Source organism: Mustela nivalis (assembly GCF_964662115.1).
Source record: "Mustela nivalis genome assembly, chromosome: 5".
NCBI lineage: Eukaryota > Metazoa > Chordata > Mammalia > Carnivora > Mustelidae > Mustela > Mustela nivalis.
This window is the reverse complement of record NC_139024.1, coordinates 53,975,682-53,993,173: the sequence shown is the minus strand read 5'-3', so window position 1 is coordinate 53,993,173 and position 17,492 is coordinate 53,975,682. Positions and strand designations below refer to the sequence as shown.

The window sequence follows — 17,492 nt, the reverse complement described above, 5'->3', positions numbered from 1 at the left end:
CTTCCAGAACACTTCCACGAGGCCCTCGATCACAAAGACTCCCATCATTTTGAAAGATTTGTTTCTATGGTAACATCCCTATGTTCTCAGAGCCTGTTTCTCAGTAAGATGGGCTAGTGGGCTTCCCCAGAAGTAGCCCAATGGCTCCTGTTGCTCAGCAGTAACGTGCAGTGTGGGACAATGCCCCTGAACTTTCTCCTTCTCTAGTCCTGACCAGTGACCTTTCAGGACTCAGCATTCTGTTTTATCTTCCTTTTTTCCATTCTGTCTTTTGTCTTCAATCTCTAGGAGAAGATGTGGGCTATGTTGCAAGCGAGATAACAATGAGTGATGAGGAACGGATTCAGCTGATGATGATGGTTAAGGAGAAGATGATCACCATTGAGGAAGCTCTCGCAAGGGTAAGGGTGCAGAGACTTGGTTTACATTTGTGAGAACTTGACCCGTTTATGTGGAAAAATGTTTGGGGAGTTTGGGGAGTTGCTATAGACTGTGTCCCCCTTGCCCCAATCCATGTGTTAAATTCTAATGCTCAGTGCAGCTTTATTTGAAGGTAGGGCCTGTGGAGGTGCCTAGGTTCTAAGTGGGGAGCCCTTGTGAATGGAATGAGCTTACAAAAGAGGCCCCAGAGGGCTCCCACACCAGAAGATGATGGTCTGTGAACCAGGAAGCTGGTCCTCACCCCACACTAAATCTGCCAGCTCCTTGATCTTGGACTTCCCAGCCTCCAGAACTGTGAGGAATTTCTGTTGTTTATAAGCCATCGGTTTATGGTAATTTGTTATAGCAGCTCTAGTGCACTGAAACAGGGGCCTCAAAAGTACAGGAATGTATTACTTAAAGTAGTATTTTGATACTATTTTGGTGGTCATCAAGTGCCTATGTTATCAGATGAAATACCAAATTGTATTCTATTTACTTAATACAAGCATTCCATGTTGTGAATTTTCATTTCTGTATTCAGTGACTGCACACATGAATGAATGGCAAATATTTTTGAGCTTTGGACCACTTTAATGAGGAAAATGATTCTCTGAATGCCATTATGAAATACATAAGCCTTATAAAAAGATTGACAAAAATATAATAATGATAAAAAATTATTAATAAAAAAAAGTGAAACTTAATATAGTACAACTATTGTAAACTTCCATTCTATAAGATGTAGGGCTAAATTCTGAATAATTCAAAAGTTAAGCTTTAGGCACACCTTAAAATTTTGATTACTTTTTCTTCTAAGTAAAGTATTGTATTAGTGTTAATATATTTATTTCTAGGTATTAGTTTTAGTTTAGTGTGTCATATTTTTTGTCTGAGCTGAATTAAGCACTGAAAGAAGCCTAACTAATCCTCAGGTACTGGCATCGCATTTATGATAGAGAGATAGCAGTTAATAAGAGATTACCTGCTTGGTTGTTGCCCAATAAACTGACTGATGGAATCTTGGGTTTCCACTTAGAGTAGTTAGTTTGGTATTCTGTAAACAGTCATAAATTAGGCAGGTTTAGAAACAAATGAAAACTTTTAAGTTACTAAGGAATTATTGAATGAGTTATGACTTGACCATTAAGTTGAATCTTAAAGACCTGAAACCTTGAAACCGTGACAGGCACATTCGGTTTAGTTTCCTGTACCTGACTTTAAACCTCAATAGTTTAAAAAACAAATAGCTTTATGTATTGTTGAGACAGCCTTCGGGGGAATAAAGCACTTGAAGGGAGTGGGAGATGAACAGGGTTTAGTCAGAGGCCTGAGGGCCAAGGCCACCTCCAGATGCCCACCTGCTGGCTTCTCTTGCTCTGTCCATTTGAAGGAATAGAGGTGATCTCGGTCCTTAGTGTCCCTGGCGGACCAAAGTAGTGCTGGACCAGAGATGGAGCAGGTGACAGGTGGTGACTTCCTGTCCTTGCTGCAGATCCACCTTCACCCCCAACCTAGTCTGCCTAATTCCACCACACCTTTGGCCACCCGGCCCAGCTGTCAGTGGAGGCAAAAAGCCCACCACGAATTTTGTCTCCAGTTCCATTCCTTGAATGTGGCTTCCAGCTGAATACCTAGAAAATACATGGGAGACACATGGATCTGTATTTCGTTTTACCCTGGTAGACCCGATGTTCACTTACCTTCTGGGGAGGAATGCTACTGCACTGCTCTTTTAAGAAGGAAACATAAGGGGCTCCTGGGTGGCTCAGTGGGTTAAAGCCTCTGCCTTCAGCTCAGGTCATGATCCCAGGGTCCTGGGAAAGAAGGAAACATGAGGGTGTCTGGGTGGCTCAGTGGGCTAAAGCCTCTGCCTTCGGCTCAGGTCATGCATGATCCCAGGGTCCTGGGATTGAGCCCCGCATTGGGCTCTCTGCTCGGCAGGGAGCCTGCTTCCCCCTCTCTCTCTGCCTGCCTCTCTGTCTACTTGTGATCTCTGTCTGTCAAATAAATAAATAAAATCTTTAAAAAAAAAAATTAAACATGAAGGTCAGGATGCAGAAGATGCCTGCGGCCATCTGACTACACGTGTGGGGGAGGAGAGTAGCCTGTGACGGCCCTCCTCCAGTTTTTGTGGAGCAGAAAAAAATACGAGAAGTAGCCTTAACATAGTCACTTTTAGGCAGCTCATTTCTATAACTGAAAAGAAAGGAGTCTTTTCTAAGTTGGGGGGAAAACAATTAGTTTGAAGCGCCTTCTGAGTTGATGATTTTAACAGCTGCCCATTATTTATGTGGAAAGGAAATCAGAAGTTGACTGGATGAGAAGGTGGCACGGCTGTGTGTGGATTTGGGTAGCGGCTTCAGCAGTGCATCTTGTCTGTCTGGGGCCCGGGGTGGGGCAGGGGCTGTGGGGGCTGCCAGGGCTGCCGGGGCTGCGGGGCCACCCTACCTAGTTTCAGGACAGAGCTCATCAAGACGTCGAGAATATTTTCTGTAAGGCAATCCAGGAACACAGATTGAAGAACAAAAGTGATGACATTTTCTAAAGTCTACTAGCTTCTGTACACAGCGATGGGGGTCCTTTGACAGCTGATGAAGTAGCGGGGAAGCCTTTTGGCCTGCTCTTGGCAGGGCGGCATACAGCCTCAGCTACTAGTGCCTGGATGGGCTGCTGCTTTGGCCAGAGACAAAACACTTCATGAAAAATGTTATTTAGAGCAGAAAACACTCTGTGGAAAGGATCTGCTGCTTTTATGACTAGCTCAGGGATCGAAATTTACTTGATGATTATACTAAAAACAAAAACAAAAACCTTAAGACTTGGACCTCCTGTAATGACCATGATGAGAATGTCCTTCAGGACCTCAGGTGTATGTTTGTCCTGCTGTCAATCAGATACTTAAAGACCCCTGAGTTTACTCCTGACAGGACAACCGACTATCAGGAGAGAAATTTGCCTGTGTGCGATTTGGAGCAGAGAGTATCCCCAGTACATCCTTGTATTGGGGAAAATTTTATCTAATGTCAAAAACAGTTTGGTCCATTATGCTTTCTTTGTGTGGATTTGATCTCATTGATGGATACTTTCCCACCTGAAAACCCGTTATTGATACAAACAGAGATTAAAATGAAAAAGGCTACAAGGAATTAATATGTGAAACACTACCATAAGCAGCAAAAAAAATAAAAAAGCATTGGAAGAGAATGAACTTTATGAAACACTTCTGTATTTCTGTATTTTCTCTGAGTGTGTAATTGAAAAAGACAGAAGCTTTAAAAAAAAAAGCAGCTTAACTTACGATTTTTATATTTTATTAACTAGTAGTTTTATCAAGTCTATTGGTTTATCGAACATTTTCTAATAGCTTTATGATGGATATATACTATATGTGCTTTAAGGAAATCAAGCTTATTTGTAAAATAAAATTGTATGGGGGGATCTAGGTAATTGGCATAGTCTATGTAACACAATTTTAAGGAGCATACATAGCTCTTGGCAAGTAAGTTCAGGGTATGTAGGTCTTGGGCTGGTTCTGCAAGGTTTAGAAGGCCCAAGAGATACCTAGATGCCACTGGGTATTCATTTGTGTGGGTGATTTTTGTGGTGTAAAACTCAGTTTTAAAGCTTTGGCTAAAAGAGAACACTGTTGTTTTGGTATGACGGTGCTCAGCAGTGCTGGAGCTATGTAGTAGAAAAATATGTCCTTTGACATTTTAACTGGAAACACTGTCTCTAGGAAATTGAGGGAAATCTGTAACCATGATTTGATAATCCTATTTCCTAAAATATAATTATGAATACAAAAGACTACTCATGTTAACTTGATCTAATTCCTAAATATTATGTATTTATCCATCTGATAAATGTATGTCTGCTTTCATAAGGTCATACCTGCATGAAAGTCCAAAATAAAATTTGTTTTGTTTTGTTTTTAAGTACTTATTTGTCACTGACTTAACTGCCACTAAGTAAGGGAAGGGGACAAGAAAGCCAGAGGGAAAAGCTGGACAGAGATGTGGTTTCAGGAGAAATCTAGGCTTACCCCAATCCCATAGGGAGTGGGGAGCTCTGGAAGGTGAATTGCATTGTAGAGTTGTCCTCCCAGAGAAGAAGAGACTTGAGGCTGATTGGGGAGGAGGCAGCAGCCCTCTAGGCATCTGTGGGAAACATCTCCTCTCAATCATGGAAAGTTCCCTAGAGCAGGGTGTAAATGTGAGCCACATGCACAGTAACTGAGGAGTTGGGGAACACTGGTGTGAATGGAGTCTGGACATCTGGTATACCAGAGCGCAAGATTAGGAACTGGGAACCTATATATATGATGGTTTTCCTCGCAGCAGCTTCTGTGCATCAATCACAGAGATTTGGACAACCAGAGAGGCTCATGGAGAGAGTCCATAGGAGAACAACAAGGTGATTGTAGTTAGGTTTTTTGTTTTTTGTTTTTTTTTTAAATTACGTCCTGTGGGTGAAAATTGGAAAGGATTTATCTCAGAGAAGAATGTAATCACCATCTCCAAGTATATGAAGGATTATTAAACAACACATCTTCAGGATGTAATGAAGAGTGTTTTGTTTTATTTTGTTTTAACCTCTATTGAGGACAAAATAAAAGGAAATGAATTTAACTTGCAGCTGGAGGGGATCTGGATTAGATATAATACAAAAGTTCTTTTCTCGTAGAAATGGGAACATTTTAGGATCTCCTCAAACATTTCTAAAATAGCAATTATGGACTGAAGATGGCCATCCCTCTAGGAATCATGCCGTAGACTTCAAGTATGAGAAAAATATGAGACTGAAGAAAATAGGATGTGAAAGAAGCATTTCCTCTTGAGACAGACACATGCACGCGCACACACACAGACATAGACATGCACATGCACACTTTAAAACTTCTGTCATGTTAAAGCTAGACATTTGCTTCAGAACATCTAAGACATCAATTGTCTTTCCTCCATGAAATTAAATTTAAGTTAAAACTTCTTTGAGAGCAAAGTAGAATATAAAAATGTAGTTGTAAAAGTAACTAACCAGGTTGCATTTTTCCCCTATAAGATGCACTTAGGATTCTTTTTAGATATCCTGTTTTATAACTTGAAAACATAGCATTTTTAAATTAGAAAATTTTAAAACAAGGTAAATTTGGGTAGAGTGTGAATTTGAATCTCTCTCTGAGGAAGCCCTGCTACTCTCAGACCCCAGAGTCCATGAAGGACAGGAACAGATAGAAGAAGAAAAATATCAAATCTGTTATGATCGACTAGTTAGGAATTTGCTGTGTTTTGTTTCAATTAAAGATGAAGCTCGGGTGCCTGGGTGGCTCAGTGGTTAAGCCACTGCCTTCAGCTCAGGTCATGATCTCAGGGTCCTGGGATCGAGTCCCGCATCGGGCTCTCTGCTCGGCAGGGAGCCTGCTTCCTCCTCTCTCTCTCTCTGCCTGCCTCTCTACCTACTTGTGATTTCTCTCTGTCAAATAAATAAATAAAATCTTAAAAAAAAAAAAAAAGATGAAGCTCATTTAGTGGCTTCTCGAAGTTGAGCCTAGGTGGAATATGAAAGTATGGCAGAGACTGGGAGAAAACAAATGATAACTGTGTCTTTCAGTCATGCGAGAAGAATGTAGCATTTCAGAAATCAAAAAATGTGGGGGGCGCCTGGGTGGCTCAGTGGGTTAAGCCTCTGCCTTCGGCTCAGGTCATGATCTCAGGGTCCTGGGATCGAGCCCCGCATCGGGCTCTGTGCTCAGCGGGGAGCCTGCTTCCTTCTCTGTCTCTGCCTGCCTCTCTGCCTGCTTGTGATCTCTGTCTGTCAAATAAATAAATAAAATCTTTAAAAAAAAAAAAATGTGGAAAGACCATTCTAATATATAATTTAAATATACCATGAAGATTAGAGCAATATCCATGTCCCTAAAGTACTAGAAAGATTAAAGTGCTACTCGCAAATAGCAGAAGTTCAAACCCCTGGAGCTGACGTGAGCTGTCAGCTCTCTTTTATCAGGAACCACAAGGCTGTGTTCGTCATGAGTCTTTGCTTTGGTATGGGTGCTAAGTTTTGTTGCATTATCTTACATAATTCTAGTAATAGTTCTGTGAGATAGTTTATTGTCATCCCCATTTTCCAGATAGAGGAACTGAGGCACAAAGGAGTTAAGTAATTTGCCCCAGCGTTCCAAGCTGATACTTGGTTCTGCAGCCAAGCTCTTACCCATTAATCAATACTGTCTGTCTTCCCATGTCTATCTCCTGTCACAAGTATGTGCAGCAAAGAATTTCATGGTAGCAGTGATACTTTGCAAAGTTGCCTTTTCCCTAGAGGGATGCTGTCAGCATGGTGGCTTTGCCATGTCCACGTGGCTCCATAGTTGAGAACAGTCCTAGCACCTTCTCCTGGGCTGTTAGGCCAGATCGTTTGTTTTTTGACATCTTGATTTATAGAACATGATTTCATCAGTGTGAAATTCATACCTAAAAACTGCTTTGTAATAGAATTTTGATACAGTGGTAACTTAACCGTATTGTGTTGCAGAGTTAAATTTCTATGTGTTTGATGAAAGCACGCCTAGAACCTCTCACATTTGCCATTCTAAAAGACCTTTCTGTTCGCTTAAACTTGTCAGTTTCCTATAATCTTTCACTTGTCTTTCTATTTTCAGAAAGTGTAAAGGGAATTTCTAAACCCAAACTGGAGATGTCTCGGAACATACTCTAGATAGCTTGTTATTTTCCTCTCCTCCACAAGGGTGCCCGATAAGGCTCATAATGTTCGTTAGGTGAGAACAAAAAATTGGTAACTTGAAACAGTCAGTTGCAAGAAAAGCAAGTGATTTTAGAGAATCTGTTTCAGGCTTCCACCTCTGTTTCACCAAAATGCCCATAGTCTACCACGTTGTGTCTTTGACAAAGACAGGTAATTCAGAGGCCAGGCTACAGACAATTTCTGTTTTTGAACTTACAGTTGAACTGAGAAAGATAAGTATTGAGGCTGGAGGGTCTTGGAGGGAAAATCAAGGTTCTTTTCAGAACACCAAATACAAAGAATCTGTTGTGTCTGTCAGTTTGATGTAGATGAAAAATCACAGGGCAGGGTGTACGTCTTCCTGTCAGTTCGGGGAACCTTGTCTTTGGCTGGCACTGAGTCCCCAGCAGCGGCATGAAGAAAGTGCCCAGAGCATTCTCTCTGCTGCCTGGTAGGCAGCCGTGGCCATTATTTCCATGTCAATTTTCATTTTCTTTTGTTGTAGCTCAAGGAGTATGAGGCCCAGCACCGGCAGTCAGCGGCCTTGGACCCTGCCGACTGGCCAGACGGTTCTTACCCAACATTCGATGGCTCATCAAACTGCAATGTAAGTTTACTGTTTCTGAGCAACTTGACCGCTTCTACTACAAAGTAGATTTTAGCCAACTTCTGCCTTTGAACTTCCTTCTGCCATTACCAGCTCCCACCCGGGATCTGAAAAGAAGCATCTCTTCTGACGTGTTACTCAGTTTTCTTGATGGACTTATCTGCAGTCAAAATAGTGCTGTTAATTCTGTTACTTCATAATTGTGGTAAATCATATGTAATTTAAAATTTAACCTTAAAAACATTTTTATGTTCAATTAATATTCAGTTCAGTAGCATTAAGCACATTCACGTTGCTGTGGTATCGTCATAAAATACACATCCAGAACTTTCTCAGCATCCAAAACAGAAATTCCATAACCATTAACCAGTAACTCCCCTTCCATAAATTTAGGAAGCCACCATTTTACTTTCTAGCTCTATGAGATTTGATTATTCTGGGTCCTTTATATACATGGAATCATACAATATTTGTCCTTCTGCATCTGGTTTATTTCATGTAGCATAATGTTCTCAAGGTTCATCCACATTGCAGCATATGCCAGAACTTCATTCCTTTTTTAAGGATAAGTAATACTCTACCATATGGATATACCACATTTTGTTTATCTATTTGTCTGTTGATTGACACTTGGGTGTTTCTACCTTTTGGCTGTTGTAAACAATGCTACTATGAACATTAATATATGAATATCTGTTCGAGTACTTGCTTTCAGTTCTTTCCAGTATGTATCTAGGTGGAGAATTTCTAGATCACATGTTTATTACACGTTTACTTTTTAAAGGAGCCACTATACAGTTGTCCAGTATGGCTGCGTCATTGTACAGCAATGTGTAAATGTTCCAGTTTTATTTTACTTCTCACCAACACTTGTAATTTCCCCCTTTTTTGTTAATAGCCATCCTAATGGGTGTAAAATGATGTCTTGTTGTGACTTTGATTTGCATTTCTCTAATGACTAATGATATATATATATATAAAAGAAATGTCTATTCAAGTTCTTTGCTCATTCTTGAATTGGGCTGTTTTATTGTTGGCTGTTGAGTTGTAGGAGTTCTTTGTATATTCTGGCTATTAATCCCTTATCAGTTGCATGATATAAATAGTTTCTTTCATTTTAGGGTTGCCTTTTCACTTTCTTCTTTTTTTTTAAGATTTTATTTATTCGCTTGACAGACAAAGATCACAAGTAGGCAGAGAGGCAGGCAGAGAGAGAGAGGAGGAAGCAGAGTGCCCGATGCAGGGCTCGATCCCAAGGCCCTGAGATCATGACCTGAGCTGAAGGCAGAGGTTTAGCCCACTGAGCCACCCAGGCATCCCAACTTTTTCACTTTCTTGATGTCTTTTGATGCATAAAAAGTTTCTAAGTTTGAAGTCCAATTTCCCTTTGCTTTTGTTCCCTGTGCTTTTGGTGTCATATCCAAGAAAGCTTTGCCAAATCCAATATCATGAAGATTTTCTCCTGTTTTCTTTTCAGAGTTTTATAGTTTCAGCTCTTAAGTTTAGGTCTTTGGCCCATTTTAAGTTTATGTGTGTATATGATAATAGCATACAGGTCCAACTTCATTCTTTTGCAGATAGATACCCAGTTTTCCCAGAACCATTTGTTGAAAGGACCGTTCTTTCCTCATTGACTGGTCTTGGCTTCCTTTTCAAAAATTAATTGACCATATATACTAGATTTTATTTCTGGGCTCTCTTATTTTATCCCATTGGTTTATATGTCTTTCCATTGTAGGTATTACACTGTTTTGATTAATGTAGCTTTGTAGTAAGTTTTGAAATCAAGACATGTGAACCCTCTAACTTGATTCTTTTTCAGATTGTTTTAGCTATTCAGGTCCTTTGAGAGTTCATATGAATTTTAAGATGGGTTTTTCTTTTTCCACAAAAGATGCCATGAGATTTTGATAGAGATTGCAGTGAATCTGTAGTTGATTTGGGTAGTATTGTCATCTTTTTTTGTTTGTTTGTTTTGTTTTTTTTTTTTAGTATTGTCATCTTAATAGTAGGAAGTTCTTCTGATCTATGTACATAGGGTATCTTTGCATTTCTTTATGTCTTCTTTAATATCTTTCAGCAATGTTTTGTAATTTTCAGTGTACACATCTTACCTCCTTAGTTAAGTTTATTTCCAAGTATTGTATCATTTTTTAATGCTTATTTTCTTTTTTCACATTTTTATAGCTAGTGTATAAAAATGGAACTGACTGTTGATCTTGTGTCCCTCAACTTTGCTGAATCCGTTTCTTAATCTCTAATAGGTTTTGTGTGGTAGAATCTTTGGGCTTTTCCCCATAGAAGATTGTGTCATTTGTGAACAGAGACAGTTTTACTTCTTTTCTAATTTGAATGACCTTTATTATTCATGCTATCTTTATTTTTTTTAAGATTTTATTTATTCATTTGACAGAGAGAGCACATACAGGGGGAACAACAGAGGGAGAGGGAGAAGCAGGCTACCTGTTGAGCAGGGAGCCAGACATGGGGCTCAGTCCCTGGACCCCTAGGATCATGACCTGAGCAAAAGGCAGACGTTTGACTGACTTTACTCAGGTGCCCCTATTCATGGTGTTTTAATGTGACCAAACATGCTTCCTAGGAGTTCCACAGGAATCGTGGGAAGGGTTTCGAGTTTCAAGCAGATATCTTGTGATGCCATCATCCAACTGCAGGTAGTAAGAATGGAGGGAGTTGCCCTTTTTCACTTATTATGTAAATGCTTTGTTTGTTAGGTTCGTTCTTTCTTAAAATCTGGAAGCAACTCTACCTCCATGTCTTCAGCTTCTTGTCTCCTCTTGTCCATGCTCTATACTGGTAGTCATCGCTCCAGAACATACCTCTCTTCTTGCAAGCTCCTGCTTTCAAAAAGCCTGCTGGTTTTCCAGTTCTGTAAGATAAATTCCAAACATTCTGGCACACTCGAGACACTTTGCAGTCTGGCTTTAGTCAGTATGTCTGCTCTCCTCTGCCACCCCCTTACCCCTAATAGCCTCCATTCCATCCACACTGGACCCTGCCTGTGTTACTGAACACACCTTGTATTGTCCACACTCTACTTTAATTCAGGCAATTTCCTCCACTGAGAATATCTTCCTCCAGATTTTTCCAGGTAAAATTCTGTATGTCCTTCAAGATAAAGTGCAACTGTCACCTCTTCTGAAACTTCCTTCAGTCTTCTTAAGTTTATTTTATTGCTTCCTATTCTGTGCCTTGTTAAACTAGCATTGTACATGAAGCCTGACCTTTATCCTAGAGTATAGGAATTCATCATGCATCTTGTAACCTCCTTGGGAATCATGAGCTCTTTGAGCAAGAAAGTGTCTCCAGTGTCTAATTCAGTGTCCAGTTCATATGGCATGTTCAAAAAGAAATATTCAGTGGACAAAGTTGTATTTATTTATTTATTTAAAGATTTTATTTATTTATTTGATAGAGATCACGAGTAGGCAGAGATGCAGGCAGAGAGAGAGAGAGAGGAGGAAGCAGGCTCCCTGCGGAGCAGAGAGCCTGATGCGGGGCTTGATCCCAGGACCCTGGGATCAGCTTTAGCCCACTGAGCCACCCAGGCACCCCCAAAGTTGTATTTAAATGTTCATCTCCCTGGCTGCTCGAAGAGCATGTTTCATGTCCTACATCACACTTCTTTGCATCTAAGCAACAGACGATGGCTTGTCAGAAGTAAATGTAAGCTTTCTGCTATCTCCTTGTCCCTGATTTCCTGAGTCAAGCACTGGATTTCCATTTCAGCCAAAGAAAGAAAGAAAGGAAGAAAGAAAGGAAGGAAGGAAGGAAGAAAAAAAAAAAAAGAAAGTGAAGAAAAAGAAAAAAAAACCCAGGGGATTGTTAATTTGAAAGCCCTGCTTTGTTGCTTTTATGTGAGAAACTGAGACATTACCCTTTATAATAATAAATGTATCCTATGCTAGCCAGCCTTGTGTGCTGGGACTATGAGGTAATCAAAAGAACCATGCTCATGGATTTCAGTGTATCTTTTTCATGACTCTTATCCCCTTGTCCTGAAGTCTAGCATAATATAAATGTAAATCATGAACCTAAAGAAGCATGAAGAATAAATACAGTAACTCAGGACTGATGCTATTCAAAGCCCGCTGGGGGAGAACACAAAGACCCAGCTGTCCATCGTTGGGTCCTCTAGCGTCAGACTCACTGTATTCTGTCCTGATTAATAGCATCTGAGTCAAGGGGGAGGTTCTAAGACTATCCAGTCAGAAACACAGGACTGTGTTTCTGACACACACACACACTAAACGTGAGAGGCTTGTCACATTTAGGAAAAGTTAATATAAATTAAGTACAATGATGGTTTTGAACAAGCTGTTCAGAAAGCATTCATTATTAGGTATTGGTTTTTAGTTATTAACCACCTTCAGATGGTATCAGAACCATCACCTTGGTAGAAATTGTCAGAAGAAAGGGGGTACTTCTTAGAAGTTGGACATTCATTCCCTTGAGCCTTATTTCTTTGTTCACTGAGGAGACATCTAGAAAGCGCTTGCTGTATACCCAGCTTAATGCCATAGCTAGTCAGGCTACAGAGGTAGAGGAGTAGGAGAGATGGGCCCTGCCTGCCCTGAGTTTCCCCAGTAGCGCAGAGGTTAAAATCACCCCCACATGTGCTCACACAGACTTTAGATGTCATGTACACACTCACGTTATTAGCTTCTCAGCAGACCGTTTCTTCGTAGATGATGCAAAAATGAATTCAGCCTGTTCTAGTTGGCACCCACCATTTCCAGTACAATCTTCCAGAAGCGCCGGAGCAACTTTTTGCTGAGAGACGTAGGTGAAGACAGGCCATTCGGCAATGGAGTTTGCTGAAGCGATATTATTTACACTGCGTATTTTGCTAGCTGGCTTCGCGCACGCTGCCGCACCCATTTCCAGTCACGCTGCACATTCCTACAGCTGACCGCCATTGGCACTGAAGTTTGCTTGAACTTGATTGCAATCCTAATGTATGTAACTCTCGCCCCCTCACCCTACCCCATGTCCCGTCCTGTGTTTTTATGGAGACTCAGCAAGAAACTCCAGCCAAGATATTCCTTCTCAATTATGCTACCTTCGCCTGATAGCAGAGTAATTAATTTCAGATAAATCCCGCTGTGTCCTCCTCGAGCCGCCGTGGGTTAGACGCTTTGATTATCTTTTGTGCGAGAGCCCGGGCTTTTCAGTTGCCTATTGATTCTTTTCTAGACTGAGATGTAAATAGCCCACTGGCCAGAGCTGGGAATGTCCAGGCCATGGACGTTTCAGGGATCACAAGCCCTTTGTCACGAGATTCAATGCCTATATTGATGCCTGTCGTGCTTTAGGATTTCATTGGCACTGATTTCATAGACCCCCCACCCCCATAACTGACATTAGATCATTGCGTGTTGCTTCACAATAAATCCATATTCACATTCCTGGTTTCCAAGAATGTAAAGTACTAAAGATAGTTACCAGGGGAAGTGAAAAATAGCTCTCTCTTTGCCAGAGGAGAATGTGTCCTGTGCTGTTTCTCATTAATAACAAACTTCTGTTGTGAATGTTAGAGTTTTTAAAAAGAGTTTCTGGTTTTAGTCCTTCACTTGATTCCTGGCTAAATATCTGGACATACGTTTTAATATTTTTCATTTTAGTTTGATAAATTTTGTTTTCCTTTGCCTCCTGTAGGGGGAGGTTTTGGGAGTTCTCCTTTTCAGTTTTCAACTTTTGTGCCTTGAGGCTAAGTTTACCTTCTTGTTAAGAAAACATTTAATGAAATGCTGTCCATCCTCCAGGGGTTTAGAGATTTGTACACAAGGAGTATGTTTTAGTAAATCATAATTTTGATATTTTTGCCAAATTGGTAGGTAAAACTTGGTGATCTGTATTTGGTTCTCAAATATTAAAAATGTTTGCAGTGAAACATCTTTCACAAATTGTTAAATTGTAAATTGTTTAATTATGATGTGATTTAAGTTATTTTAAAAATATATGATGTTAAAGAGAAATTAAAGCAACAACAAGGATAAGAAGGCACAAGTCCATTGTAGACATTTATTTTGGTCCCGTCTGTTTGTTTCTCTTGATACAAAATGTGTTCCAGGAAAAAATTGGAATTCTGTGTCTATACTGGAGCTCCTCACTAGGATGAAGCAACTATGGTGAAATATTCCGTGAAGGGAGTTATTTTGTAACACAAGCCATGGTTTTATAATTGATCTTCTGCATTTGGGGAAATTTAGTCAGGAAGGAGGGGTCTAAAGTTCTAGCTGAGGCATAGCAACACCTTTTGTCCACCTGTGCACTCTTCATGGCCTTTCCTTGCAGCCAGCTCTGAATATATTTCGCCACTAACTGGGTTTAAGGCACAGGAGAGCCATGGGTTGAACTGTGTCCCAGAGTTTGGGCAAAAAAGACACATCAAGTGCTCACTTCCACTTCTAACAAAATGCTATTTTAAGTGTTTCCTTGTCTGAGGACTTTCAAAGTCTCAACTAAAATATCCCCCTGTGATGAGATGTTTTGGTTATAATGCAAGATGGTTAAGTCTTTTTGGGGCTTCCTAAAATTATAAACTGTAAACTTGTACCTCATTGTCAGGCAGGTTTTATTTAGCTCTCCAGAGTCCCTTCCCCTGCTTTTCTTACAGCAGCCGTTGCGTGCAAGCAGAGGCTGCAGGTCTGGTATTTCAAAAGGAGAAGCTGCCACAGCCTTAGTCTACACTAGAACTTCCTAAAAGATAATGTGAAGAAAGCCAGGAGAGCATTCCACAAAGTTACTTTTTTTTTTTTTTTAAATATTTCATTTATTTATTTGAGAGAGAGAGAGCACAAGCCAGGGGAAGGGGCAGAAAGAGAGGGAGAAGCAGACTTCCTACTGAGCAGAGAGCCCGATGCGGGGCTTGATCCCAGGACCCTGAGACCATCATCTGAGCTGAAGGCAGATGCTTAACCGATAGAGCCACCCAGGTGCCCCCAAAGTTACTTTTTTAGTAGTTCTTGTGGTGAATGGCTTGATTTCTATTATGGCCAAAGCAAAGACTCACAGTTTAATAACCTAACACAGAATGTAGTGGGAGAGCCGAGCCCCATGCACATGGGGTTCATGGACAGATTGACCTGTCCTTCTCATTCAAGGGGCATCCATATATTGATGCTCTTAAGAGTCTGCCTATTATGGGTTGAATCAGATTTAAAAAAAAAAAAAAAAAAACTTGGCTATCTTAATGTGTTTATTTTGAATATGTTTCATTTACTAGGGTGGACTTCTAGACAAGGTGTATAGGTGAAACTTTATAGAAGTTTTATATTTTAGAGGTGTTAGTGTTAGAAGGAAATATAAATCAATACCATTAGCTTCCTCATTGAGGAAATCTGACCCCATAAGAAGAATTGTTTTTTATGATAACACATGATGAATTTACAAAAGTTTTTCCCACCTATAGATTTTCCTAGCAATTACAAAAAATATGATTTTCGTATTTTGCTTACTCTGAGTGAATATTTTTAGATGCATAAATTGTGTGAAGATTCATATATACTACAGAGTGAGAGCTGGCATTATAGATACTGTAAAGATAGTCTGTGAAAATGGTTGACTTACCAATAGTGTCTCTGCTATGCTGGTTTTTAATAAGGAAATTTAAGAGAGGGTAGATTCCAAGCATAAAAATAACTAAATTACTTTTATTTCTGGATAAACTGTGTTTTTTGTGGGCTTTTTTGGGGGGGGGGAGTTGGAGGAAGGACAGCGGGAGGGGAAGAGTACCAAAATCAAGAGTCGGACACCCAACCAACTGAGCCACCCCAGGCACCCCTAAACTGTTTGCTTTTAATAGTGTTTGCATTTTTTTCTTTGTATCTCTTTTCCTAGAGAATTTTTTTTTCATGACTCTTCATATATGGGTTTCAGCTTAATAGAATTCTAATTGGCAAGGTAACTTTTGATTTGGGGCTGGAAGATGGTTCTGCTCGTTGAAGCTTTAATGGTTGTATTAGCTGGGCTGGAAGACGGGATCAGTGGATGTGTGCTTCAGCTCCTTATTTCTTAAACCGAAGAGCCTTACTCGTTTGACTTGTAATATGACCAGGAGAAAGAGAAATATGGCTGCCGATGATTTGCCAGAGGCCATGTATACCTTGTGTCCCTGGGACAGATGTCAGCAATTCCTTCTATGACACAGTGCCAGAATAACAACCACTTTTCTAAGTCTTTCTAAATGTTAACTATGTTAAAAATAACTTTTATTGATTCTGGTCTTTTAATGCATACTTGCAGCCTTCAGATGATTATTCAGACTTTTATAGGTACTTTCTGTAAATTTCTTTTTTATTTGGCTGGGTGGGAAGGTACAGGAAGAAACACTACTCTTAATTTCAACAAAAGTGCTTTTGAAACTAAAGTGCAAATAAAACAGAGACATATTAAAATTCCCTTTAGAAGGGTAAAAGGGATGATTCTTGAGACCTGCAGCTTGTGGTGAGTCCAGGAGACAAAAAAATCAGACCATTGGAACAACACGCATAGTGAAGTCTCTTGAGAAAGATGAATTTTGCCCTAACTGCATGTAAGCTGACCGAGAACTGTTGTTTAGATGACTCTTTGTCATTAATTCCACACCACCCTCTCGTCCCCAGCCTTCTCCCTGGGACGGAGGCCAAAGCTTGAGGCGTACATTTTCTGGGAGCGCCTGAAGATCATCCTCTCTAAACAAAGTTAGCCCGGAAGCAGGCTCTGCCCTCGGGAAAGCTGGGTGCTTGCCCTTGCCCAGCATTCTGAGGGGAGGGGCCAGTTAACTGGGACGCAGCCTTTGGGTTCAGGTCCGGCTCTACCCGCTTCCCACCCCCCATTAGCGCTGCCTCTGTGGGAAAGTTGTCTCATCAGTTTGTGCCTCTGTTTTCTCATCTGGAAAAGCAGGAACAAGTATACCTACTCCAAACAGGTGTTGCAAGAATTAAATGGCACCAAGTAAATACCCGGTGAATGCCAGTTTCTATTACTTTATGTTTAGATCTTTTACCTTTCCATTAACCGTTACTCTTAAAATACTTGAGTTCCCATGAAAGTGCAATTTTTTTGGCTTTGTCATTAACATGCTCGCAAATGCTCACGTATTACAGCAGATCGGCTAGAGCTGCGAGAACAAGCTGCGTGCAGCCGGCCTGTGTTAGCTTAGTTGTGCTTTTAGCAAACACCAATCAGTTCATCTTCTGTTTCAGAAGGTGTTATTCTGTGAGTGGGTGTGGGGCTGGGTGCGATATGATTTCAATGATCATGTTGTGCTTTGTGATTTAACGTTTGGGAAGAATAAGCAGTTAACTGTAGGGAAATTACCTATGGCCTGGCCGTGCTGAGGGGGACTCTCTGAGTGCGTGGGTGTGGGCTTCTGGCTGGTCGTGGTGGAGAGCTCGCTCATGGCCGCCCGGAAGTCACTGCGGATGTGGCTCTTTGTACCCAGTGGACTGACTTGGCACATCTCTCTCTTCACCGGTCTGTAGGGTTACAGAGAGTTGAGGCTGCTGAAGGGTATCAGGGGCCCCGTGGAAAAAAAATAAAATAGTGACAAAATAACCAGGTACTGCATAAGCTGAGGGAACCTATTTTTAACATTTAAAAAACTTAAGGTTGCTTTTGGATACATTCTGTTGTGTTGATTCTTTTATTTGGTTGAGTCAGGGGAAACTGGAGTTACTAGCTTTCGGCATATAAAAATGGCAGATTTATTTGTCCA

At 40.6% G+C, this 17,492-nt stretch overlaps 1 protein-coding gene across 7 annotated transcripts in view; it reads left to right on the top strand.

The window, feature by feature from the left end:
- Positions 1-17,492, top strand: part of LOC309864645 (sterile alpha motif domain-containing protein 5) — a 909,922-nt gene that overhangs the window by 837,413 nt on the left and 55,017 nt on the right. For all 7 annotated transcript variants that reach the window (XM_082730322.1, XM_082730320.1, XM_082730326.1 and 4 more), the window contains 2 exons: positions 289-401; positions 7,670-7,771. In XM_082730322.1, coding sequence (XP_082586448.1) covers positions 289-401; positions 7,670-7,771 — 215 coding nt within the window. The remainder of the gene's footprint in view (positions 1-288; positions 402-7,669; positions 7,772-17,492) is intronic.